A 27852-nucleotide genomic window follows, 5' to 3' on the forward strand; every position below is an offset into this window, starting at 1 on the left:
CCTTTTTGGGGTTTATTCAATTCATCATCCCCCCATTTTATATGGTCCTTCATCCGCCGGAGTTTTGCAATTACTACAGTCCAGGATGTCGATGCCCAGAGACAACACCCGTGCTCGCCGTGAGGGCCGTCAGCCACGGTACTTGGATGACTTCTTGCTAGAACTCCCAAGACGTCACCTTCCACACACCATTCCAGACCAAGCCGTTGGTGGAGCCATCAGTCCCAGCCATGAGGACACTCTAGCACCACCTGCTGGACAGAAGCAGTCAAGCCCACTCCCAGAGGCATTCCTCTCAGCTATCAGGGAGATGAAGGAGGACAATCAGCAATTAAGGCTGGATATGCAGCAAATTGTCCAAGCCCTCTCACCACGTGCATCAGATGCACCACCAGCTACAACCACCAGCTTCGCTGCCGCATCCAGAGGACGACCCCACGTCGCAGACAGTGGGGTATCCTATTCAAGGCTTCCTTTCCCGGACTTCTCGTCCACGCCACTGACAACCAGGCAGCCCTTCCTTCCGCCAGCGGATGACCTGCAAGGTTTACAGAGGCCTACGTCTCATCATTATCAGCTGGTTGCCCAACCGGATGATGACACGTTCCCGCCACCACCTCCGCCAGTGTTGTACCATGACATGGTCAGTGCAGCAACACAGGGATCTCCGTGGCAGGTGCAACGCCCACATCATCCGCCACCACAGCTGGTAGCTGAGCTAACTGACCATATGCGGAGCATGCATATGCGTCCAGAGCACAGCCCAGCACCTCAAGCACTGCAATATAATGTGCCAACGCCGGAGTACATGGAGCCCTTCACGCCTCCACGTACATCATCAGTTCGTCCTCACAACCCAGCATCATACCCGGTTGCTGGACTGAGGCCACTGGGGCAGGGTCCTTACGATGGGCCACCTACTCCTCCCCGACGAGAGAGCACCTACAGAGGACCAAAGCCTCACATCCCGTGCTTCACCGCTGAAGACCCCCGCCAGTTTGCCCGCCTGAAGCTGGCATTGGAGAACATCCTGCCTGCGGATGCAACTGAGCGGTTTAAGTATCAGATCCTAGTCGACCACCTGAAGCTGGAGGATGCTTTGCTGATAGCAGACTCTTACTGTAACAGCCGGTATCCATATACTAACACGATGGCATCCCTCACAGAGCTGTATGGCCAGCCACACAGACTGGCTCTGCAGCGCATCAATGAGGTCCTTGCTGAATCTCCAGTCAAGAGCGGGGACAGCAGGGGGTTCCGCCTGTTCGCACTGAAGGTGCGGGCCCTTGTGGGGATGTTGGACCAGCTGGGGAGAGAAGGGCGAACAGAACTGGAGTGTGGCTCACATGTGTCACGGCTCTTGTCCAAGCTGCCACATGACATGCGCACCCAGTTCAAGCGCTACGTCGACCCCATTCGGACACCAATCCCCACACTGCTGGACTTCGCTGAGTGGCTGGAGAAAGAGGTCCGAGTGCAGCAGGATGAGGTGCCATTCACGCACTCCAAAGCACCGATGGAGGAGCGATCAGACCGCCAGAGAGGCGCCAGGGCGAAGCAAGGCCCAGCGACACGGTCAACCACTGTCCTGCTCGGACGTGACCCCCCTGTAAAGGCAAGCTATCCAGCACAAGCCCCATCACGTAACACAGAACCGCCCAAGAAGTACTGCCCGTTCTGTGACGATATCCAGCACTTCTTCAATCAGTGTGCAGCCTTCAAGCAGCTGAACAAGGAGCAGAAGGTGAACTGGATAAAGGATGGGAAACGGTGCTGGAGGTGTGGAAGGGACCACCAAGCAGCGCAGTGCTATCTGAAGGCCAGATGCCCAAAATGCAACGGGACCCACCTGGAAGTGCTGCACGACGTGAACGCCAGACCAGAGAAGCAAGCCCCCACCATTCAGCATCCAGTCACGTACTACCTCGATCCTGCCAGGAGGGGTAGCTGTGTGCTGCTGAAAATGGTGAAGGTGTGTTTGTTCAACGGCGACACCAAGATGGAAACCTACGCCATCTTGGATGACGGGTCAGAGCGCACCATCCTGCTACATAGCGCTGCTCAGAAGCTGGGCCTGCAAGGACGGAAGGAGGATCTGGCACTCCGAACTATCCGTCAGGATATCAGGTCTGTGCCAGGGAGGTCAGTCAACTTCTCTGTTGCATCAGCCAGTCAACCACACAAGCGATACAAAATAGAGCAGGCTTTCACTGCGTCTGAGCTGGGCCTCTCTACCCACTCACACCCGGTCAAAGCCTTGCAAAGGACATATCACCACCTCAGGGGTCTGCCCCTTCAGTCATTTAATCAGGCCCAACCACTGCTCCTCATTGGCTCTGATTATCCTCATCTGATCACCCCGGTCGAGCGTGTGCTCCTAGGCCCACCAGGTGGACCTGCAGCGCTGAATACACGCCTTGGATGGACATTGCAGGGCCCTGCCAAAGTCCTCCTTCATCAATCCTCCACCCCTCAATGTCTATTTACCAGAGTTCTGACTCCCACCACTGAGCTGCTCCAACATGTGGCTCAGCTCTGGCAGATGGATGTCCTGCCCTACCGTAATGAGAAGCTCATTACACGGTCCAAGCAGGACACAGCCGCTGTCAGAACACTGGAGGAGAAGACAGTCAGAGTGGAGGTGGATGGCATTGACAGGTATGCTACCCCCCTCCTGTGGAAGGAAAAGGTCCCGCCTCTTCAAGCCAGCACAGACTCCGTACTGGGCCATCTGCGTGGGACTGAGAAACGGCTGTTTCATGAACCGGTCCGCGCAGAGACTTACAGTAAGGAGATAAAGAAGTTACTGGATGCTGGCTACATCAACAAACTTCCCCCTGCTGCAGTGCACACCAGTGATGATGCATGGTATATTCCCCATCACATGGTCCATCACAACGGCAAGGACCGCATCGTGTACAATTGTTCATTCACACACCAGGGTGGCAATTTGAATGAGCAACTCCTTCCAGGTCCCACACTAGGATCATCCTTGCTGGGAGTTCTGCTCCGTTTCAGGCAGTACTCCACTGCAGTGAGCTCTGACATCAAGGGGATGTTCCATCAGGTTCGTCTCCTGCCTCAAGACAAGCCCTTCCTGCGCTTTCTGTGGAGGGACATGGAGCGAAGCAGGGCACCAGATGTGTATGAATGGCAGGTGCTGCCATTCGGTACGACATGCAGTCCATGCTGTGCCACCTTCGCTCTCCAGAAACATGTCCTGGATCACAGCAGCCCGGAGGAAGATACCCGCTACTCAGTTGAGCACTGTTTCTATGTTGACAATCTGCTGCAGAGCTTTGCATCAGTGTCAGAAGCCAAGCAGCTAGTCAACAAGCTACAGCCTCTACTCCTCTCCGGTGGGTTTGAGCTACGCCAGTGGGCCACCAATGTGCCCGCCATCATCAGTCACCTGCCATCTGAAGCCAGATCAGAGAGCTGTGAGCTCTGGCTGTCACACGATGGATCTGACCCACAAGAACGGACACTGGGACTACTGTGGCACTGTGCATCAGACACCCTCACATACCGGCTCCGTCAATCAGAGCAGACTGAGCCCACCATGCGGAGCATCTATCGGGTCCTAGCCAGGCAGTACGACCCACTTGGCCTCCTCATCCCATTCACCACACGGGCCAAGATCCTGGTGCAGTGTCTTTGGAGCAAGAAAAGAGACTGGGATGACCCCCAGCTCCCAGAAGACCTGCTCCAGCTGTGGCACGCTTGGGAGGGTGAACTCCATCAGCTTCCGTCACTTTCACTCCCAAGGTGTTATAGTCAGCCTGGGACTGATGTGTCATCATGTATACAGACCATACATGTATTCGCTGATTCATCAGAGAAGGCTTATGGTTCTGTGGCATATCTCAGGACAGTGGACCAGGCAGGCAACATCCAAGTGGCCTTCCTGGCAGCCAGATCAAGAGTAGCCCCAGTACGGCAGCAATCCATCCCCAGGCTGGAACTATGCGCTGCACACGTTGGTGCCCAGCTAGCTGCAGTCCTGAAAAAGGAACTCACCCTGGCCATAGCCAGCATCACACACTGGACAGATTCCACCACAGTTCTGCAATGGCTGCAGTCACAGTCCTGCCGTTACAAGGTTTTTGTTGGCACCAGAGTAGCTGACATCCAAGAGCTGACAGAAGGCAGTCCCTGGCGACATGTCAGATCAGCAGACAACCCTGCTGATGACATAACCAGAGGCCTGACCCTGTCTCAACTTCTGGGTGAGCACCGCTGGATCAACGGCCCATCATTCCTTCTGCAGGATGAGACTACATGGCCAGCAGAACCAGACTTTGCAGCATCCGAGGAGTCCGTGGAACTGCGGAAGTCACACTTCTGTGGCCACGTTTCGGTGACCCCTGCTTCGTCACTTCCAGATGCAGGGGGTTTCAGCAGCTACCAAGAGCTGCTGGAAGCCTCTGTCAAAGCACGTCATGGGGCGGCTACGCCCACTGTCCCCACAGCAGAGGATTTCAGACAAGCTGAGCTTGATCTCATCCGGACGGTGCAGAGGGACTGCTTCCCGGAGGAATTTCTTCTTCTTTCAGGAGGGAAACCTGTCTCTGCATCCAGCAGACTGCTCACCTTGGCTCCTGAGTTCGACTCAGGGGTCCAACTGATCCGCGTGGGGGGCGGCTCCGCAGGTGCGAGTCCCTGGAGGAAGACACCTTGCACCCCATAGTGCTGGATCCGCATCACCCCATCACCAAGCTCATTATTCAGAATGGTGACAGCCGACTCATGCATCCAGGCCCGGAGAGGGTGTTTGCTGAGCTACGGCGACGGTTCTGGATATTGAGGGGGAGAGAGGCCGTCAGAAAGCACCAGCACGGCTGTGCTGAGTGCCGGAAATGGCGCAGTAGTCCAGTCATCCCCAGAATGGCTGACCTGCCCCCATCCAGCTTGCGGCTTTCCAAGCCCACTTTCTACTCCACAGGTATGGATTGTTTCGGTCCATACCTCATCAAGATTGGACGGAGGACAGAGAAACGATGGGGCATCGTTTTCAAGTGTCTGACAACCCATGCAGTGCATCTTGATCTGCTAGCAAACATGGATACGGACGCATTCCTGATGGCTCTACGTCGTTTCATCGCGCGACGAGGCAAGCCGCATGAGTTGCTATCAGATCAAGGCACAAACTTCAGAGGTGGCAACTCAGAGCTACAGGATGCCTTCAAAGCTCTCACACCCGAGCTACAGGCCCAATTGGCTGGTCAGCAGATCAGCTTCAAATTCAACCCCCCGAATGCCCCACATTTCGGTGGGTCCTGGAGAGAGAAATCCGGTCCATTAAATCTGCCCTACACACCACCCTGGGAGCTCAGTCGGTTGCGGAGGAGGTTTTGATGACAGTGCTGATCGAAGTGGAAGGCATCATCAACTCAAAGCCACTGGGTTACACGTCATCAGACATCGCGGATCCAGATCCCATCACACCCAACATGCTCCTGATGGGGCGGCGTGATCCATCAATTCCTCAGGTAATCTACTCAGAAACAGAGCTCCTCAGCCGCCGCAGGTGGAAGCAGTGCCAGGCCCTAGCGGACCAGTTCTGGGTCAAGTACATTAGGAACTACCTGCCATCACTACAGACCCGTTCCAAGTGGCAACAGGAAAGGGACGCACTCACAGTTGACAGCATTGTCATGATTGTTGACCAGCAGCTTCCACGTGCCTTGTGGCCTGTTGGTAAAGTCACGGCAGTCTTTCCAGGAGCTGATGGCAGAATACGGACTGCGCAGGTCCAGGTCAAGGACCGGACATACACGCGGCCTGTTGCCAGAATCATCAGACTTCCATCCCTCCCACTAGATACCACTGTCTAACATCAGGGAACAACTTTTCTACGCAAAGTTGGGGGCGGCTGTTAAAACGCCTGCCTCCACCAGCTCTATCCAGTTGGGCACCCCACTGTGCCGGCCATTCACGGGACCTGGGGTCCATGAGAGGTCATCCTATCATTTGATCCCAGAGTTCCGTGGGGCTCGTGCACAGTGGAATTTCACTGACCATTTGGTCAAACCCAACGGTTTCAAGGCTCCCCCTCAGCTCCCCTATATAAGCCTGACCCACCGCTGGCCAGTGTGTGGGTCAATAGAAGCTGGAGAGGAGCATTCTCATCAAGGAGTAAACGGACAATCCATTATCAAGGACATTCACTTTCGTCTTGCCGTGCGTCTTTGTGAATGTGAGTGTTTGTATATAGTATATGTGTGGTTTAGCGAGTTAGTCTGTTAATGTTAGTGTAGATAATATCTGTTAGTCATTTAGGATATTAATCATTCACTGTCTTGGGTATTTCACTCCGTTACTGCTAATTCACGTGAATGTTAGTAACGGAGATAATGGAATGTTCACCGTTACGCGGCACGGTGTTAAAGTAGCATATCCATGTTCAGATCATTGCCGTGTGTATAATATAGTTATGCTTGGTGTATATATCATTGTTAATATTGTATATTTGTTATTTATGTCATTCTGTAGAAACCACGGTTCAAACACGGATTATATCAGTCAGTTCACGGTCATTTACGGATAATTCAATCACAGTTCATCGTCATTCATGTCCATCCTGCCATTCAAGGCTTGAGTGTGTGCAATAAATACTCCATTACATCTGTCATCATTGGGACATTGACATCATTCTCGTTCTAACCGGACAGACCTGTGGCGATTGTCACCCTTTTCACAACTAGCAATACAGTCCTTTTTGGGGTTTATTCAATTCATCATCCCCCATTTTATATGGTCCTTCGAGCCGGATTTTTGCAATTACTACAGTCCAGGATGTCGATGCCCAGAGACAACACCCGTGCTCGCCGTGAGGGCCGTCAGCCACGGTACTTGGATGACTTCTTGCTAGAACTCCAAGACGTCACCTTCCACACACCATTCCAGACCAAGCCGTTGGTGGAGCCATCAGTCCCAGCCATGAGGACACTCTAGCACCACCTGCTGGACAGAAGCAGTCAAGCCCACTCCCAGAGGCATTCCTCTCAGCTATCAGGGAGATGAAGGAGGACAATCAGCAATTAAGGCTGGATATGCAGCAAATTGTCCAAGCCCTCTCACCACGTGCATCAGATGCACCACCAGCTACAACCACCAGCTTCGCTGCCGCATCCAGAGGACGACCCCACGTCGCAGACAGTGGGGTATCCTATTCAAGGCTTCCTTTCCCGGACTTCTCGTCCACGCCACTGACAACCAGGCAGCCCTTCCTTCCGCCAGCGGATGACCTGCAAGGTTTACAGAGGCCTACGTCTCATCATTATCAGCTGGTTGCCCAACCGGATGATGACACGTTCCCGCCACCACCTCCGCCAGTGTTGTACCATGACATGGTCAGTGCAGCAACACAGGGATCTCCGTGGCAGGTGCAACGCCCACATCATCCGCCACCACAGCTGGTAGCTGAGCTAACTGACCATATGCGGAGCATGCATATGCGTCCAGAGCACAGCCCAGCACCTCAAGCACTGCAATATAATGTGCCAACGCCGGAGTACATGGAGCCCTTCACGCCTCCACGTACATCATCAGTTCGTCCTCACAACCCAGCATCATACCCGGTTGCTGGACTGAGGCCACTGGGGCAGGGTCCTTACGATGGGCCACCTACTCCTCCCCGACGAGAGAGCACCTACAGAGGACCAAAGCCTCACATCCCGTGCTTCACCGCTGAAGACCCCCGCCAGTTTGCCCGCCTGAAGCTGGCATTGGAGAACATCCTGCCTGCGGATGCAACTGAGCGGTTTAAGTATCAGATCCTAGTCGACCACCTGAAGCTGGAGGATGCTTTGCTGATAGCAGACTCTTACTGTAACAGCCGGTATCCATATACTAACACGATGGCATCCCTCACAGAGCTGTATGGCCAGCCACACAGACTGGCTCTGCAGCGCATCAATGAGGTCCTTGCTGAATCTCCAGTCAAGAGCGGGGACAGCAGGGGGTTCCGCCTGTTCGCACTGAAGGTGCGGGCCCTTGTGGGGATGTTGGACCAGCTGGGGAGAGAAGGGCGAACAGAACTGGAGTGTGGCTCACATGTGTCACGGCTCTTGTCCAAGCTGCCACATGACATGCGCACCCAGTTCAAGCGCTACGTCGACCCCATTCGGACACCAATCCCCACACTGCTGGACTTCGCTGAGTGGCTGGAGAAAGAGGTCCGAGTGCAGCAGGATGAGGTGCCATTCACGCACTCCAAAGCACCGATGGAGGAGCGATCAGACCGCCAGAGAGGCGCCAGGGCGAAGCAAGGCCCAGCGACACGGTCAACCACTGTCCTGCTCGGACGTGACCCCCCTGTAAAGGCAAGCTATCCAGCACAAGCCCCATCACGTAACACAGAACCGCCCAAGAAGTACTGCCCGTTCTGTGACGATATCCAGCACTTCTTCAATCAGTGTGCAGCCTTCAAGCAGCTGAACAAGGAGCAGAAGGTGAACTGGATAAAGGATGGGAAACGGTGCTGGAGGTGTGGAAGGGACCACCAAGCAGCGCAGTGCTATCTGAAGGCCAGATGCCCAAAATGCAACGGGACCCACCTGGAAGTGCTGCACGACGTGAACGCCAGACCAGAGAAGCAAGCCCCCACCATTCAGCATCCAGTCACGTACTACCTCGATCCTGCCAGGAGGGGTAGCTGTGTGCTGCTGAAAATGGTGAAGGTGTGTTTGTTCAACGGCGACACCAAGATGGAAACCTACGCCATCTTGGATGACGGGTCAGAGCGCACCATCCTGCTACATAGCGCTGCTCAGAAGCTGGGCCTGCAAGGACGGAAGGAGGATCTGGCACTCCGAACTATCCGTCAGGATATCAGGTCTGTGCCAGGGAGGTCAGTCAACTTCTCTGTTGCATCAGCCAGTCAACCACACAAGCGATACAAAATAGAGCAGGCTTTCACTGCGTCTGAGCTGGGCCTCTCTACCCACTCACACCCGGTCAAAGCCTTGCAAAGGACATATCACCACCTCAGGGGTCTGCCCCTTCAGTCATTTAATCAGGCCCAACCACTGCTCCTCATTGGCTCTGATTATCCTCATCTGATCACCCCGGTCGAGCGTGTGCTCCTAGGCCCACCAGGTGGACCTGCAGCGCTGAATACACGCCTTGGATGGACATTGCAGGGCCCTGCCAAAGTCCTCCTTCATCAATCCTCCACCCCTCAATGTCTATTTACCAGAGTTCTGACTCCCACCACTGAGCTGCTCCAACATGTGGCTCAGCTCTGGCAGATGGATGTCCTGCCCTACCGTAATGAGAAGCTCATTACACGGTCCAAGCAGGACACAGCCGCTGTCAGAACACTGGAGGAGAAGACAGTCAGAGTGGAGGTGGATGGCATTGACAGGTATGCTACCCCCCTCCTGTGGAAGGAAAAGGTCCCGCCTCTTCAAGCCAGCACAGACTCCGTACTGGGCCATCTGCGTGGGACTGAGAAACGGCTGTTTCATGAACCGGTCCGCGCAGAGACTTACAGTAAGGAGATAAAGAAGTTACTGGATGCTGGCTACATCAACAAACTTCCCCCTGCTGCAGTGCACACCAGTGATGATGCATGGTATATTCCCCATCACATGGTCCATCACAACGGCAAGGACCGCATCGTGTACAATTGTTCATTCACACACCAGGGTGGCAATTTGAATGAATCGTCCACACGGACGCCTCTGGGGTGGGGCTCGGGGTGGAAGGAGCCACACACAAATGATGACTTCAAAAGTAGTCCAGCTGCGCTGAGCTGCACTCAATTTTAGTTTCAAAAGACCTTTTGAATATCACAATATTGAATTTACATTCGGGAAAATCTGGAACAAGGCTTTTTTTCCCTCCTCCAAAAAAGTGAATGTCTAAACATTTAATTAAATTCATTGGCTCCTTTTCCTCGACAGAGATTAAGCCTCATGTTGGACTAAATTGCCTTTTTAGATGAGAATCATCTTTCAAAATGTAATATCAGTCCCAAGGCGAGCTTAATCACTGTCTGTGAACCCAGACAGTATGTTTCGCACTCTGGGTCATTCAATATGCGTTTGTCCTTCTTTTTATTAGTTTTGCCTTCTCTGCCACACACACACACACACACACACACACACACACACACACACACACACACACACACACACCTAGAGGAGGCTGTTGGGAACCCCTGCCTGTACAACCTCGGATCATCCAGGGGAAAGCTCCATGGGGCCCTGGCCCCGTTCACACCTCTCCCCAGCGAGGAGCACTCGGAGCTGGGCCAGAGGAGGTAAGGCACCCCCCTCCTCCTCCTCCTCCTCCTCCTCCTCCCCACCACACAAAAACTTCCACACAGTAGCACCATTTTTAGTCGTAGAAGATCAATGGAGCCAAAGAAAGAGTTCGCCCGTCTTGCATCAACCTTACAGTCACTGAACGGAGATGGGGACAAAGGGAGGAGAGAGGAAAAATGCATCAAGGTCTCAGAAATAAAACTTCAAAATAAGAAAAGAAAAGAATGCACACAGTGTGCCCTGGCAGTGTCTTGCGTAAGGACGCCCGCAGTTTCTGGGGCGCCGCTTCCTGTGAGGGTGAGAGCGAGAGCCTTTTGTTGGACTGAGGAGAAGAGGACAATAGAGTGTCTTCAAACGTGAAAGAAGGAAGGAGGAAGAAGGGCAGCAGGAAAGAAAGAAAAGAAAAGACAGGAATTTACTGAAAGCAGATGCTCACACTCACACATCAACTTAACACTCACACCTACCGCCGGCTGCCATTTCGGTCTATGCCAGTGATTCTTTCTTTCTTGCTTTCTCTCTCCATTTCTCTCACCTACCGCCGGCTGCCATTAAGGCCTATGTCAGTGACTACTATCCACCTCTCTCCCTCTATCTCCCACTCTCTCTCCCTCTATCTCCTACTCCACCTCTCTCCCTCTCTCTCTCCCTCTCTATCTCCCACTCTCCCTCTCCCTCCCTCCATTTCTCTCACCTACTGCCACTTGTCATATCTATCATTACCACTGCCTACAACCCTGCCATGCTCTTCATCTCTCGCTCTCTCTCTCTCTCTCTCTGTTTCTCTCCCCCTCTTGTGTGTGTGTGCACCTTTCCATCTTTGAATGCATACATATCTCTCTCTCGCTCTACCTCTCTCTCTATGCATACGTCTCTCTCTCTCTCTCTCTCTCTCTCTCTCTCTCTTTTTCCGTCCACTTCAGCGGCACCCAACAGTTGATACGGAATCTTAAAAGGTCATTCGGCGTGACAGTGGAGGAACTAGGAAAACAATACTGTGTGCAGTCGTGGGAGTGTGGTCAGCTTCGTCAGCTTTGAATCAGTGGGTTCAGTGTGCATCGCTGCGGGCGTGTAGCACATGGGAGGCAGTGGGTAGATGGATGCATCCTTTTGTCTGCCTATGCAAAAAGTATACATCCAGTTTGGGTTTGCATGCACATGTTTGTGTGTACAAGTGATGTATTAGCGTTCTGTATATATATATATGTGTGTGTGTGTGTGTGTGTGTGTGTGTGTGTGTGTGTGTGTGTGTGTGTGTGTGAGTGTGTGTGTGTGTGAGTCAGAGTAAGAGTGAGAATGAGAGAGAGAGAGACAGAGAGAGAGCATGTGTTTTTTGCATGTCAGGAATACAGGAATTTTCTATTTGAAGTTGACAAGAAAGTGTCGTTCCAAGAGGTAGCATTTCAAGAGGCATACAAAATATAGTGGAGAGGATATTTAAACCGAGGGAAAACAGACAGCAACTACTCAAATGTTGCCAATTACACCAACGAGTTCATCATTTATTGTAAAAAAAATAACCCCCATGAGTCGGATTCGCTCCAAACTTGAATAGATTATTCTGTGGCCCATGGTACACCTCTCATGGAAATCCAGCCAGTATTTTTTGCTCAATCAAACCGACAGAGACAAACTAACAAACAAACTCCACCGAAAACCTTGGCGGAGGTAATAAAAAAAAAGCAGTTAGAGTATTTATAGCCAAAGATTCACTGGCCTATTCAGTGGTTACCGGCGCATTTCAGCAGCAAAGCTCTATGAAACATCACAGAGAGAAATTGAAAATTAATTGACTCAGACACCCTATCTAGCTCTCTCCACTGATAGTTGGACCTCCAGAGCAAGTGGAAGCCACATCACTGGAGTAGAGACAGAAACCAGGCCTACTTAGTCATGCTGCCATTTTTCTGAAAAAAAAAGCTCTATTTATCTAGAAGCATACAAATAGTTTATTGTTTAAAGGGTGACTATGTTTTACTTAAATAAGAAGATACTGAAACCGTACCGTTACCGTGGTGATACATACCAAACGATATATATTTATTTATTTATTATCACAGTGTATATATATATATATATATATATATATATATATAAAACAACCGCAGGGCTTTTAGCAGAATGTCTTGGCAGTCTTTAGCGCAGATGCAAACTCTCAAACAAGTAGCTTGGTGAGGCTTTGATTGGAGGGTCCGTCGCCATTGGCATTTTGACAGTGATTACATCTTTACATTACCAGGCCTCGAGCCTGTTTACAAATAACCAGGAGGATGACAAAACACTGCCAGGGATGGATGGAGGGAGGGATGAAGGGAGGGAGAGAGGGAGGAGGGGAGAGAGAGATGACAGGTTTAGGGATCCAAACTGGGACGTGTCTTCTTTTTTTTTTTTCTCCTCTATTTACTCGTCCCATATTTAACTGTACTGTCTTACAGCAGAAGCTGTGGCTGTGTGTCAGGGACTCTGTGTCTTTCAGCGCAGTCAGAGAGGAGAGAGACAGAGTCACAGAAGATAGAGGGGGCGAAAGAGAGAAGAAAGAGAAAGAGAGAGATAGACAGAGAGAGATAGAGAGAGAGAGAGAGAGAGAGAGAGGAAACAGGGAGATAGATTAACACAAAGCTGTGAACAGAGAAACACAAAGAGAGCTACTAAGAGAGAAAGAAAGACAGAGAAAGAGGGGAGGGAGAGAAAGGGGGAGAGAGTAAAATGGGGAGAGAGGGGGAGGCGAGAGAGGGAGAGAGAAAGAGAGAGAGAAAAAGAGGGGAGAAAAAGAGGGGAGAGAGAGTGGGAGAAGGAGGGAGAGAGAGAGAGAGAAAGAGGGAGGGAGGGAGAGAGAGATTACGGGGGAGAGGGACGGGAGAGAGAAGTGGGGAAACAGGAAGGTCGTGACAGACCTGAATCCATAGCATGCCCATAGTCTACAACATTACTGAGGTTCCTCTCAGCTCTTTGGGAGGGCAACAATAGCCTGTTAGGATGCCTCCGCTCAAGGTGAAGCTTTTCTCAAACTGAAGAGTGGAGAGAGAAAGAGAAAGAGAGAGAGAGAGAGAGAGAGAGAGAGATAGAGAGAGAAAGAGACCTTGACATTGTGCCACATGGTTAAATTAAGCTGAGTAGACCATGCATGCACACACACACGCCTACATGCGTGCAAACACACACACACACACACACCTACAGAGACACACACACACACGCATAGTCACATCACAAAGGCTCGCATATACGCATATAAGCATACACACACACACACACACACACACACCCACAGAGACACACACACACGCATAGTCACATCACAAATGCACGCATATACGCATATACGTATGTACACACACACACACACACACACACGCGTGCCCACTGTGTGTTTGGGGAGATCCTGAGATGGCATCTCATTCTGGTTCACCTTCTCCTGTCGCCTCAGGAGCAGAGTCACTGTAGAGCCACCCAGTCGACCCGCTTACATAACAACCAGAGGAGGAGGCCCAGGGGAGGAGGGACACACAGGAGAGAGGAGGAGGAGGCGCGAAGGAGGGGAGAGGATTCAAGACAAGAGGAGAGGAGGAGAGGGAGATAGGAGAGGGAGGTAGGAGAGGAGAGAAGAGAAGAGAAGAGAAGAGAAGAGAAGAGAAGAGACGAAAAGAAGACAGGAGAGGAGGCACGAAGGAGGAGAGGAAAGGATACAAGATGAGAGGAGAGGAAAACAGGAGAGGAGAGGAGAGGAGAGGATACAAGATGAGAGGAGAGGAAAACAGGAGAGGAGAGGAGAGGCTACAAGATGAGAGGAGAGGAAAACAGGAGAGGAGAGGAGAGGAGAGGAGAGGATACAAGCCTAGAGGAGAGGAAAACAGGAGAGGAGAGGAGAGGAGAGGAGAGGATACAAGCCTAGAGGAGAGGAAAACAGGAGAGGAGAGAAGGAGAAAGGAGGAAGGAGAGGAGAGGAAGAGAGGAGAGTATACAAGCCTAGAGGAGAGGAAAACAGGAGAGGAGAGAAGGAGAAAGGAGGAAGGAGAGGAGAGGAAGAGAGGAGAGTATACAAGCCTAGAGGAGAGGAAAACAGGAGAGGAGAGGAGAGGAGGAGAGAGGAGAGGTAGAGAGGAGAGTATACAAGCCTAGAGGAGAGGAAAACAGGAGAGGAGAGGAGAGGTAGAAAGGAGAGTATACAAGGCTAGAGGAGAGGAAAACAGGAGAGGAGAGGGTAGGAGGAGAAAAAAGGAGAGGAGAGGAGAGAAGAAAAGAGCAGAGGGGAAGAGGTGAGGGCTATGGAGGAGGGGAAAGAATGGGAGGAGAGGAGAGGAGGAGAGGAGAGGAGAGGAGAGAAGACATTGTGTGGATTCTGAGGTCATCCGCCATGATCCAACCAATCCTAGCCTCCGTCTCCACCCCACAATAAAAGACCCTGACATAACCTCCCCTTGAACTAACCCGCTTCTCTCTCTCTCTCTCTCTCTCTCTCTCTGCCTCTCTTTATCTCTCTCAATATCTATCCATCTCTCTCTCCTTCTCTCCCTCGCGCTCTGTGCAGACTCTTCAATCTGTGAGCTCACCACTCTAGGTTGGAGGAGAGGTCATTTTGTGTTATGTAACCGGGACACTATCCTTCACCACCTCAGGAGAGCTCACAAAGGTGAACTTTAGCGCCAGGAGAAGGTGTGTGTGTGTGTGTGTGTGTGTGTGTGTGTGTCGTGTTAAGTATCTGTGTGTGCAGTAACTTTCTTCATGGTAAAAACACCTGTTTAAAAGGATCTCCACTTTCAATCATTGAACCAGCTGATCAAATCATCCCTATCAGCATTGTTTGTGTGTGTGCGTGTGTGTGTGTGTGTGTGTGTGTGTGTGTGTGTGTGTGTGTGTGTGTGTGTGTGTGTGTGTGTGTGTGTGTGTGTGTGTGTGTGATTTACAAACATAATCAAAGGCTGTCGATGTAGTACTGGTATGATGCTCAATATCCCCCCTGCCATAGTGCCATTAGGCAGATGGGACTGTTAGAAAACAGCCAATCAAACCCCAAAACATCAACAATGACTGAAGCATGGATATTGTGGTCCTTGTGTGACTGAAGCACACACACAGACACACACACACACACACACACACACACACACACACACAGAGACACAGAGACACAGACACAGACACACACACACACACACACATAGTATCAGCTTTTGAGATCAGAGTGCACCTCCTTCATCAACCGGAGCAGCCATAGAGAGCATGTTTATGTGTGTGAGTGTGTGTGTGTGTGAGAGAGAGAGAGAGAGAGTGAGAGATGAGAGAGAAAGAGAGAGAGAGAGAGAGAGGAAGTGAGCCAAAGAGAGAGAGAGACAGAGACATGAGATAGGGAGAGAGAGGGTTAGAGAGAGCTAAAGAGAGAGAGAGAAAGAGAGAAAGAGATGAGAGAGAAAGAGAGAAAGAGAGAGTGAAGAGGGAGAGAGAAGAGAGAGCGAGAGAGAGGGAGTGAGCCAGAAAGAGAGAGGGTTAGAGAGAGAGAAAGAGAAGAAGGAGAGAGTAAATAGCACAGAGTAGGGAATAGCCATATTTCCTCTGGTTCAGGCCCTGCACACCACTGAAGGAAGTGAGGTGTGAATGTGACTTTGCGCCACCAGACCCCCTCCAAGCTGAGCGACTGCTTCCCCCTGCTGGCCGTCTCCTGAACCGCTCCCCCACGCCCTCCCTCTTGAGCCATTTCCACGGCAACACGTGCACTCCCATTCCCATCCCTGATCAGATGGCTCACACCTTCAGGAAGGATGAACACGGAAAACACAGAAGGCTTTACACACATCACCGGCGTAAAGGGAATGAAGTCACACCCGATGCGCCTTCACCACACAATGACTAAGGGAGCAGGATGTCCAGGGTTTACACACACGGGCGTGCTCCATGCTACAGGTCTCTTGGGCGGGGAAAAGCAGAACCACAGGTCATTAAAATACCTACGGAGCGACGGCTCTCTGAATCTCCTTCATCAGAAATGCACCGTGGGATGAAGGAGAGCCGCATGAAATAGCTCATCATTCGCATGTCTGATCAAACAGATCTTTGCAGAGGAGTTGGTCATTTCATTTAGGCTCTATGAATCCAGTATTATTAAAAAATATGAACCTAATTATAATACATGAAGACTTCAGGTGCTTGTAATGCCATAACCCATCACAATGCCTGGGATTGGCCGAGCAGGTTGTGTTGCACCACTCCCTGTTAGCAGCCTTTTCAATAAAACAGCTTCTGATTGGTCGAGGTGTTGGTCTTGCACCAATCATACGTTTCGCATCCATTAACAACCACAATAATCTTCACAATCACCCTTAAATTCAAAAACGGACGGACATTATAACAACCTTGCATCATCAACTCGGACTCCTAAAAGGTTGCATCTTCTAGTCTGTCAGACTGCCATACATCTCCATTTTGTTTTACACACTGACTAGGGCGTTGAGAAGGGCCATCGATGCAGGAGATGCGGCACTTTGTGGCACAGAGGGCCATCCGTTTCCCTCGTGGCATAAGGGGACGTCTCCTTTGATTTCCAAATTGTTTTATTGAGGTGTTCTTTGTTCTTGCATTATCCGCACCGCCGGAGCAGAAAGTGCCTTTTCGCCGCTGCTCAGAGCCGCTGCCTGGGCAGTGTAAGAAACTAATAAAAAGGTGCCAGAGAGAGAGAGGGGTAGAGAGAGAGAGAGAGAGAGAGAAAGGTAGAGAGAGAGAAAGAGAAAGGTAGAGAGAGAGAAAGAGAGAAAAGAAGAGTTAGAGAGAGAGAAAAAGAGAATGGAAGAGAAGTGGAGAGAGAGAAAGCAAGAGAGGGCGAGAGAGAGGTAGAAAGCTAGAAAGGAAGAGAGAGAGAGCGAGAGAGAGTATGAACTAAGGACTAGACTAGCAGGCAGGAGGGCTGGCAGGCGAAATATACAACTCTACAGCGGATGCTCTTTTTATGGCCATGAGAGTTTTTACAGATATGGATCCACCTCAGTGATATAACACAAAACCTCCACTTCAACAAATCAGTGAAGCTCTTAGCAGTTAACTCCATGGCTGCCAGCAGGCATCTTAAACCCCACCTTACACCTTACGTTCACACCCCAAAGCTCTCCAATGGAAATTCACAATTACACTGTAGAAGCATGAAATGCGCCCGTTTCCTGTTTAGCTAGTGTTCTTTTTTTTATCGGATCAATCTTAAGTATTAATCTCGCTGTGTAGCTTTTTGTTGTTTGCTGGCAGTGAATAGCACGCATGCTAGTGACGATCACTAACGCGCCTGTTGATGCAAATTGGCTGTTAACCTCAATCACGGGCAACCTGCTTAATTCACCAGCTTGATCATCATTTGTTTTGATTACGCTATAAGTGCACTCTTTTTTTCCCCTCGCCCCCATGCACGCATGCATATTCATGGTCTCTCGTCTTGCCGTGCACGCAGGCTAGAAACGCATTTGAATTCATTACAGCTGCCACCTCTGCCCCCAGTGCCAACGGCGAACAAAAGTCATGATTTCAGCTATACGTTGCAAACAGGGCTCGCCAATTTACATCTGGGGACGTGGCACAGGCAACGACGGGCGTCTAATTGAAAAGGTTTTGTCCTCTGAGGCTTGCCTGTGAAAAACAAGGGCAGGGTGAGATGCAGTTAGCGCAGCAATGGCTAACACGGTGCACGGAATGAACAATCTTTATTTGATGGGCAGACGCACGTTCCCCAGACGAGGGGCAACGCACAGGTGAAAAATCAGAACACGGCTAACACAGTTAACTGAAATATGACAAACAAACATAACACAACAGACACAACACAATACAACAGACACAACACAACACAACACAACAGACACAACACAACACAACAGACACATCACAACACATCACATCACAACACAACAGACATATTTAGTTTAACTATCCCGTAGGTCCATAGCAGTATGTATACGCACGCACACACACACACACACACACACACACACACACACACACAGGTGCACACACATGTGCACACACACGGACACACACACGGACACACGCACGCACAGTCTCGCACACACGCACACACACAAGCACACAAACACTCACATCACACATAAAAGAGACACACACAACCACCACAAAAAGAGCTTCCACAATAACCTTTAGAGCAGGGGTCTCAAACTCCGGCCCGTGGGCCAGATCCGGCCCGCAAAGCGATTTCATCCGGCCCACCGGCTCCTCGGAATGTTGCAAAAATTTAGAGTGATTTGAATGGGCCACCCCAACGTTTACCGCTGCCATTGGCAACGGGTTTTTATGCTTCATATTCACATCTTTCATATCATTCCGCAAGTAGTCCAGTCATTTAACGTAATGGAAACGTAATTGAAGTCAGCAAGTAATGGGTTGCTACGCAACACCTGCAACTTTCAAGTTCTATTTACGTGAAGAACTGTCTTTTCTTAGCGGAAGTCACGAAAAGGCAACAAACTCATTAAAAATAGGTATTTTGGAGGAATGTCTTCTATCATTTTGACAAGTAACCGAATATATAAGCGGGAAAATGTATAGTCTGGCGGTCATTATCGGAAAATAAATTTAGCTGTGTGTCAAAGGCAAATGTTTCAGTGCATATTCTGTGGCTCTAGACGGGAGTACTGACATAAATGATAATGCTCAGCTCGCGATTTATTTCCGCGGTGTTAACAACCAGTTTGAAGTGACAGAGGAATTACTTTGTGTAAAACATGCACAGCTAAGGATGTATTTGAGCAACTGTATGACGCAATTGAGCATGCTGGTTTCTCATGGAAGTCACTACGAGGAATAACAACAGACGGTGCACCATCGGCATATCAGTAAACTATTAATTTGTAATCACTATAGATTGAAAGATGCTGTATTTTGGCAAACAAATGAAATGATACACTTGAAATAGATTTATTATAAATACATTTATTTTATAAAAAAAAATCAGTTTTCAGTTTTCTGCTTTGTTTTGTTTGTTTGCAGCCTTGTTACCAACTATACAAACGTGGTGCAGTACAGCATTTGCTTTGAAATGTACATGTATGAAAGATAAATATAGATGTAGTTGTCAATGAAGATATTATCCCACTATTACTGCTGTATATGTAGGTCATGGGCTATCAATGAGACAAAGTGATCCAAAAATGCAACTATAACAAACACCTTTATCCAAAGAGCGTCTTGCATTGCCCAGGAATTGAAACTCAGGTCAGCTACTTGTTATTCAACAACACTAACCATTGTACCACTGATCACACATGGTACATTTGCCACACTCAAAAGTGGTATCTACAGTATTGTGATAGGCAAACCAACAGATCAAAAAAATCTGGCCCCCCACTGACCAGACTGGACGCTCTTCGGCCCCCCGGTAATTTGAGTTTGAGACCCCTGCTTTAGAGGTAACAGCCAAAGCTCAAGCCTATTAAACCAATCACTAGAGCCCCAATAGGTGCGTATTCACTCACACAGCCGAGAGAGAAAGAGGTGCATCAGTGCACAATGAGGAGGACAAACAGCTAATGAGTCCAACCAGGAGGTCTTTCTCTGACCTGCAGAAGACGGGACTCAGTGCTCCCAGGGGCCCCCTTCAGAGGACAACAGGATCTTCACAAAGCTGAGGAACTCAGAACGCACCAAATGCATGTGTTTGTGTGTTTATGTGAGTGGGGGAGGTGTTGTTCCAGTTGGCTTGTTTGTTTAGAGCTGAATTTGTAACTTTATTTTGTGTTCCTGTATGACATGACGAAAGATACACACGCACAAATAAATGATGAAATCTACTACAAACTAGATGAGATCTTTGATGCCGTGTTTCCATAGCAGCACGCAATCACTCACTCACCAATTAACCACAGTACATCTGTAACATGGCCATTTGATTAGGATGAAGTAACTGTGGGCACTATAACCTTCACATAAAATAAGGATCACTCTGACAAAAAAAATTGTAATGTTGTCCATACACTGCAGTGCATTATCATTGGGTTGAATTAATCTGGGAAGCTAGCATGTAAACTTTCAGCAAAAGTCATAGAAGAACTGACTTGTAGGGTGATACAATGGAAACGCTGATGTCCTTAACACCAATACCGAAGAGAAATATCTGTCTAGACTGGCCGACATGCTGGCGAAGAGGAAGAAGGGTGAGACAGACTGAACACGTACCTCGGCTTCATTTGGAGACTCTTCCCTCGGTGCAGCAGAGTCCGTCCTGGGCTCAACGCCCTCGTCTTTGTCCCCGAGTCTTAAAAGACACCAAACATAAGAGACCTTACTGGGGCTCTTGAGATAAAGACACCAAACATAAGAGATCTTACTGGGGCTCTTGTAATAAATGAGCAAAAGCAAAGCAAAGAAAAGAAAAAGAAAAGAAAAGAGAAAGAGACTTGGCCCAAGTTTGAGAAGTTGTATAATGTTTGCCACAAAGGTGACAAGGAAAACCATTTTTCCCGGAAGGGGCAGGCTTTCGCTGCAAGAACTGACACCTGGGATAGATTACCCTGGCGGCTCCTGTCCATCAAGCGTGTACGCCCGCCGTTTCGCAAACACAGCATGCCTCCAAAAATGTCATCTGTCACACGGACAAAAAAAAAGAACAGTTCGAGTGCCTTCACCGGAGTCATCTACGCAGAGCCAAGCCTCGTGTCAAAAGACATTGTTTTCTTGAAAACACATCTCTTGGACTGCATAGCTAAAATAAGTTGGTTGGAACATCAAAACACGGGACTTAAAGGAGGAAGAGTGAGCAGTGAGTAGTTCATACTCTTCATTGGAGTCTTTTACTAGTATGCTTTCTTTGCTACTGATTTGGTAACTGCCTAATTATCTTATATGACATGCATCATTCTTCAGGGCTCCAGACATTCCCTCAAGTCTTTTGCCAGTTAAGTGGAAGAAAAATGCTATTGAAAGAGGTGGTGCGAAAAGAGAGAAACAGGAAGTAGTGGTTAATAGTTCCAGGTCAAAGGGCAAGAGTCTGGAGACACAACAAGCAGGGTATTCATTGAACCAAGAGTGGCGAGGCATGCAGCGGAGTGTTTGATATTGAGCTTTCGATTATATGCAGTAACCCTCCCTGGAAAGGCTCCAAGACCACGGGCAAGTCTGAAGTCTTCTGTGTGGGAGGGATCCAGCCGCCTGGCCAAGTTTGCATGATTGTATTTGGGTTGCAGCTGTTTCCTGAGATACAATTTCTCACTGGTAATCAGGATGGAGCACCAACAGGTGTGATCTGTAGACCTTTTTTTTTTTTTCGTCGTCTTGTGATTGAACACTAAGGGTAAGTTTAACTTGCTGTAAAGCCCATTCACTGACCTCTGGGTATGGAATGCTAATTGAACAGGGAGTCATGTTATGTGTTGGCCTTCTTGTGGGGATGGATTGATGGATTGATGGACGGATGGATGGATGGATGGATGGATGGATGGACGGATGGATGGATGGATGGATGGACGGACGGACGGACGGATGGATGGATGGATGGATGGATGGATGGATGGACGGATGGACGGCTTTATTGATCCCCAATGGGACATTGCAGTGATGCAGCAGTACAGTAATTCACAAAATACACATAAGTTACACAAAATAACAAAACATATGTAACTTACACAAAAACAAACACTGAGGTAGGTAAAAAACACAGTATTTAGAAATGTATATATACTGTAGGGACCACGCGTCTGCAGAGATGCATTCCAAGATCAACCACGAATAGTAAAGAACACCATATACAAATTGTTTTATACATACGATAATGATAACGTTTTTGTTTTTGACAGAATTTGAGATATAGCTCTATCTATGCAAATTAAATGTAGAATGTGCATCGTGCCTTGTCACTCAGAGACTAAGAGAGCACAGAGGGGAGGCATTATATATTGTTATTGCGGTGGGCAGGAATGGCTTCCTGTAGCGGTCAGTATTACAGCAGAGTTGAAGTCCAACTGAAAACACTGCTGTGTGATCAGTAGGTCGAGCAGGGGATGTGAAGTGTGTTATGTTGAGCCGTTTGTGCAACATCCTTCTCTAAACAACCAACTCTAGGGGCTCAGAGCAGTCCCCAGCACAGAGCCCTCCCCAGCACAGAGCAGTCCCCAGAGTCGCACACACCTACTCAGACACACCTCCCCTCAGTCGCACAAACCTACTCACACACCTCCTCACATCTGCACAAACCTGCTCAGACACACCTCCCCACAGTCGCACAAACCTACTCAGACACACCTCCCCTCAGTCGCACAAACCTGCTCATACACACCTCCCCACCGTCGCACAAACCAGCTCACACACACCTCCCCACAGCCGCACAAACTGTGCTCTGTCTGTCAGGTAGTCAATAATCTCGGAGGTTGTGGAGATGTCTATCTGCATCTTTTAGAGCTTCCCTCGCAGCAGTCAAGTCTGGATTAGCGGATGAATCCTGGCAGTGCTCTTGCTATGCAAACTCTTTCCAAATCCATGGCGACGGCTGCAGCTATATCTGTAGTGAAGAAGGCTGCAGCTATATCTGTAACGAAGAAGTCGCTGAACACTGTTTTCCTCCCCTTCCCCTTCTCTTCCTGTTTTTAAATCAGGCCGTGTGAGCAGCTGTAGCTCTGCATCACGTACTTCAGCCCGAACATCTGGCGCACGCTGCTCTGATTGCCGCTTCAGAAAGAAACCCTCTTTCACTCTTTCTTTTTACCTCCCTCTGCTCTGTGCAAAAGCGTCACACTGGCACCGAATTCTGGCTTGTACGAATATGTTTGTGGGTAGCATTAACAGATTGCCTCTCTAAACGCTAAATGTCCAGCTTCTTTCCATCCTGCTAAAGGGTTACTTTTATGCATAAGCACCTGTGTGGCGTGGAGGAGATAGCGGTGCTGTGCAACTTAGCAAAAGCAGGCAAGGAAGCGAGCCAACCTGTCATGGAATAAATGTTTCTCAAAAACATGTGCTGGTGTTGTGCTGTGCAGTAGGGGATGACATGCTAGAGTTTAATACAGGTCAGTGAATGTCATCTGATGTCGGTATTAAAGCTGCTCAAACGCCTACAGGGAAGTGGCGCTAACCACTGCACAACCGCTCTTACTGGGCAGTGACGCTAACCACTGCACAACCGTGCTTACAGGGCAGTGACGCTAACCACTGTACAACCACGCTTACTGGGCAGTGACGCTAACCATTGCTCAAACGCCTACAGGGCAGTGACGCTAACCACTGCACAACCACGCTTACAGGGCAGTGGCGCTAACCACTGCTCAACCGCGCTTACAGGGCAGTGACGCTAACCACTGCACAACCACGCTTACAGGGCAGTGACGCTAACCATTGCTCAAACGCCTACAGGGCAGTGGCGCTAACCACTGCTCAACCGCGCTTACAGGGCAGTGACGCTAACCACTGCACCACCACATGAAACCTACATGGTTCCATTTAAAAACCAACTGCACAAATATGTGTCCCGCATTTCATTATCTGAACGACAGAACTGAGTGCATTAAATGACATTTATTATGACGAAAAAACTTAGATTTTTTTTTAATGTAATTATGAATATAATTTAGTCCCCTTTTTCAGTCTGTCACTGTTCCTTTCAAAAGCTTATTAATAGTCAAAAGCCCTCTCAGGTTCTGTTGGTATGACAACTAGTCACACGCTGCTAGGACACGTTGAACTAACGTAATACCCTCGGGATCTGCATCAGAATGGGACTGTCTTTATAAGACAGTGTGGGAATACTGTAGTGGGATGTTTCTGGACAAAACTTCAGGCAGGAAAGTCCACAGGCGCAGGCTTTGGATTGTGACCTCCTCCACGAAAACAAAATGAAGGTAAAGACCTCCGTGGCTCAATGGAAAACAATGAGAAAGCACAAAAAGAGCTTTTTTTCCTCTGCCTCATTCATGATGACATTTCTTTTTTTTCCTTTTTTGTTTTTTTCCGTCGCTCCTTCGTGCTGCGTGTCAAACGTAAACTGGGGAGGCCAGGCCAACCCATGAGCCGTCGTCACATGCCTTGTTTTATTCTGATGACAGACGGGAGGGGAGGGGAGGGGAGGACGATGCATGAAAACATGCCGCTCTTGCAGATATTTCAGCTTAGTAATGCGTTTGCTTACACCAGCCAGCCAAGACAAGTGGGGGTGGGTGTGTGTGTGTCTGTATATATATGTACATATGTCTGGATATGTGTGTGAGTGTGTGTATACGTATGTGTATGTGTGTATATGTGTATGTGTGTTTATACATGTATGTGTCTATGTGAGAAAGTATGTGTGTGTCTCCATCCCTCTCTCTTTCTATATATATATATTTCTTTATTATTATTATTACTATTAATTCATAATAACCTCATTGTTATGGGTTATGTGTGTTTTGTGACTTATGTGCAATTTCCCTTTGGAGATCAATCTATCTATCAACATGCAATGTTTCACTGTCACTGTCTCTCTCTCTCTCTCTCTCTCTCTCTCTCTCTCTCTCTGACTGTCTGCATGCAAGGGCTCGTTGGATATCCATTTTGCAAGCCCAGAGGAAATCTGAATATCTCTTTAGAAAGCAAAACTGCTGCCACACCATATAAAGCCAGCCAAGCTTGAACCCCACCTCTCCTCTCCTCTCCTCTCTCCTCTCATTTCATCTCTCCTGTTCTTTCTCTCTCCTGTTCTCCCTCTCTCCTCTCCTCTCCTCCCTCTCTCCTCTCCTCCCTCTCTCTCTCCGCTCTGCGCCGGTCTGCTCACTGCGGCCACTTTTCCTCCGGGGCAAAAGATGGTTGCCAGCGCCACACACTCTCTATGCCAGCCAGGGCCATAAATTGTGTGCTGACGGCGACAAGAAGATGAGCGATGGCATTTTAAAGGTGTTTGGGGGAGACGGGGGGTGGGGGGGGGTGGGTTCAGGAAGAGGTGGGGTGGGGGGCGCAGGGAGATGACACTGGGAGGAAACAGGGAAAACTAAAGATGCCAAGAGAAGAGATGAGTAATGGTTTGTTTCTCATCGATCAGCTCTTCTGATCTACTGGTCAGTGTCAGTGCAATGATAAATACATTATTTTTTTCATAATTTGTTTGGTTGGTCAATTCGTTTTTTTTTACGTGAAAAAAAAAAAGGAACATGTGATTCAATCCATCTTAAACTGACAAGAACCTGCACATTTATTTTTTATTATTGTTGTGATTGTTTATACCATGTTAAACACCTTGTATTTTAAAGTGTACTATACAAATAAAATCCATTATTATTCATTATTATTATTTGTTTTGTTTCAAAATAACTTCTCAGTGTCCACCATCAAGCCTCTTTACACTTTGGAAAAAAATCTAAAAATACAACGTGCCGAGAGTGAATCGCTTTAATGAAGCAACATGAACACGCCGAGGACACAACACCTGGATAAGCATCACAGAGAGAGTGCGTGTGTGTGTGTGTGTGTGTGTGACACCTGGATTAGCATCACAGAATGCCTCTGTAATCAAGAAACGTCTGCAGAGCAAAACATCTGGATAAAAGACATAACATATATCTGCTAACAAGAAACATGTATGTAATATGCAAAACCTGCTTGACTGATTACATGAAGTCATCTGCATTGAAAATAAGTGGCTCAATCAAGACACCTGGATGCAGAACACAACACCTAGCAACTCTTTCTGTTTTATGGTTTTGAGTTTGAATTGCATACTCTAACAGAAGAAGCCCTTTGAAAAGCTACATAAGATGAATTTACCTGTGAAGGACAAGCATAAAAATCCATTCATCACACCTAAGAATTTACAAGGAATATACAGTGAAAGAATAAGCACATCTCTAAATGTTTGTTCTTTCCGTTTTAGTTTTTATTGCATTACACTTTTTAACTTTTATCCACTGTCTCAATAGTTTTGTTTGTCTTCTTTCTTCTCAGCTATTATGCTTATTATCTTCATTCATCTTTCCTTTTTTTATTCAGCCAATGTAAAGAACTTTGAGATATCTCTGTGTATGAAATGTGCTTTGAAAATGAATTTGCTTTGCTCTGTGTGTGTGTGTGTGTGTGTGTGTGTTTGTGTGTGTGTGTGTGTGTGTCCACACTCACCTGTCTGTGTCCTGCAGAGACTGCCCGTGGTCGTCTAATGGAAGCTCAGCTCTGATCTGACTTCTAAGGCCTTCTGAGGAACACAAGACGGCAAAGCAAAGGGATGAGGACTCTCCTCACTTCAACTCGATTCTGCCAGCTACTGAACACACCACTCTCGCTCTCAGTGTGTGTGTGTGTGTGTGTGTGTGTCTGTGTGTGTGTGTGTGATCACTTCAACTCCATTCTGACAGCTCCTGAACACACCACTCTCGCTCTCAGCAGAAAGGCCCACTCACCACAGAGATTCATGGCCAGATTTATCTGTGCTTTCTGGAGAAACTTGTGTTAAGTTGGCAGTCCACCAACTTCAAGGGGCCCTATGTTGACGACGAAAGCGGCTGACGGAAACGGACACGCAAAAAATGGACACGCTGCGGAGCGAGCAGTAAAAGGTCAAAGGTCAAAGGCTCTAAGAGGGCAGAGTTAATTGGCCGAAAGGTTAAAGTCGACCAATAGCATTGTTCGAGCAATGCCTTTAAACTGAATGTATCAGACGAGATAACGATGCAAGATGGCGGCAGTAGTGCAGCGGGTTCTTGACAGGGTTAGCCAGGAGCGCTTCAGTAGCAGGTGCTTCTTCTGTCGTTCAAAATAATTACAATCGTTGACACATCACCGTAGCTTGTCAGTTTAAAACACCCAGGCCAAATCCCTTTGAACTATATTATGGTGTTAATCTTTTAATTATGTGATTTCGAGCCTGTAAAAAAAGAAAGTGTATTGTCCACTTAGATTCCATGATCTCCCGTACATTCTGCCTAGAATGTAAAATGTGTGACACTTATTCAATTTCATAATCTCAATTTGTCTAATAGAACCCATTTGCAAGCTCAGATCTAGGTACTGAAATGAAACAATTTATAGCTTAGACCTTTGCTGAAATGTTAAATGTTTCTGCAGACATTGTGGCACTTTCTGTCGCGCGACTTCTGGGAGCAGAAGAGGTCAGATCTATTTTCTTTGGAAATAAAAGTATAAATGATAGAGGGACACTTAGAGGTACAGACAGACTGTAAGTTAGGTGGTGTGTGTGTGTGTGTGTGTGTGTGTGTGTGTGTGTGTGTGTGTGTGTGTGTGTGTGTGTGTGGAGGAGCCCTCTAATGAATGAAACGTTAATTACAAATCTGCAGCATTCACCATTTGCGAGACTTAGCTAATTACAGAGAGACTAATCACTGTAAGTGAACTCACCTCCTCTTCCTCACCACCCCCCCCCCCAACCCCCCTCGTTGATATAACACTTTCTACCCCCCTCCCAACCACAAATAGAATCAAGACACACTTATCAGCTCTCTGCCATTGACCTGTGTTTCTATGTATAACTCACATAGAGTGTGACCCAATAATGACACATGCTACAATATATAAGTCATGACATTTTCAGTGATTCTGTCACAACTGTCGCTCTCTGTGCAAGGTCTTGTCTTTTGCTCTGTTCTCACTGGGGATTTGATGAGATAAATATATATATATAACATATATA

General features: G+C 48.4%; 1 protein-coding gene across 1 annotated transcript in view; it reads right to left on the bottom strand.

Moving 5' to 3' along the window:
- Window positions 1-27852, bottom strand: part of LOC105903068 (glucosidase 2 subunit beta-like) — a 165326-nt gene that overhangs the window by 120481 nt on the left and 16993 nt on the right. The window contains exons 7-8 of the mRNA XM_031585570.2: window positions 26328-26400; window positions 20436-20514 (exon numbers count right to left, since the gene is read on the bottom strand). Coding sequence (XP_031441430.1) covers window positions 20436-20514; window positions 26328-26400 — 152 coding nt within the window. The remainder of the gene's footprint in view (window positions 1-20435; window positions 20515-26327; window positions 26401-27852) is intronic.

The sequence above is a fragment of the Clupea harengus genome, chromosome 18 (assembly GCF_900700415.2).
Source record: "Clupea harengus chromosome 18, Ch_v2.0.2, whole genome shotgun sequence".
NCBI lineage: Eukaryota > Metazoa > Chordata > Actinopteri > Clupeiformes > Clupeidae > Clupea > Clupea harengus.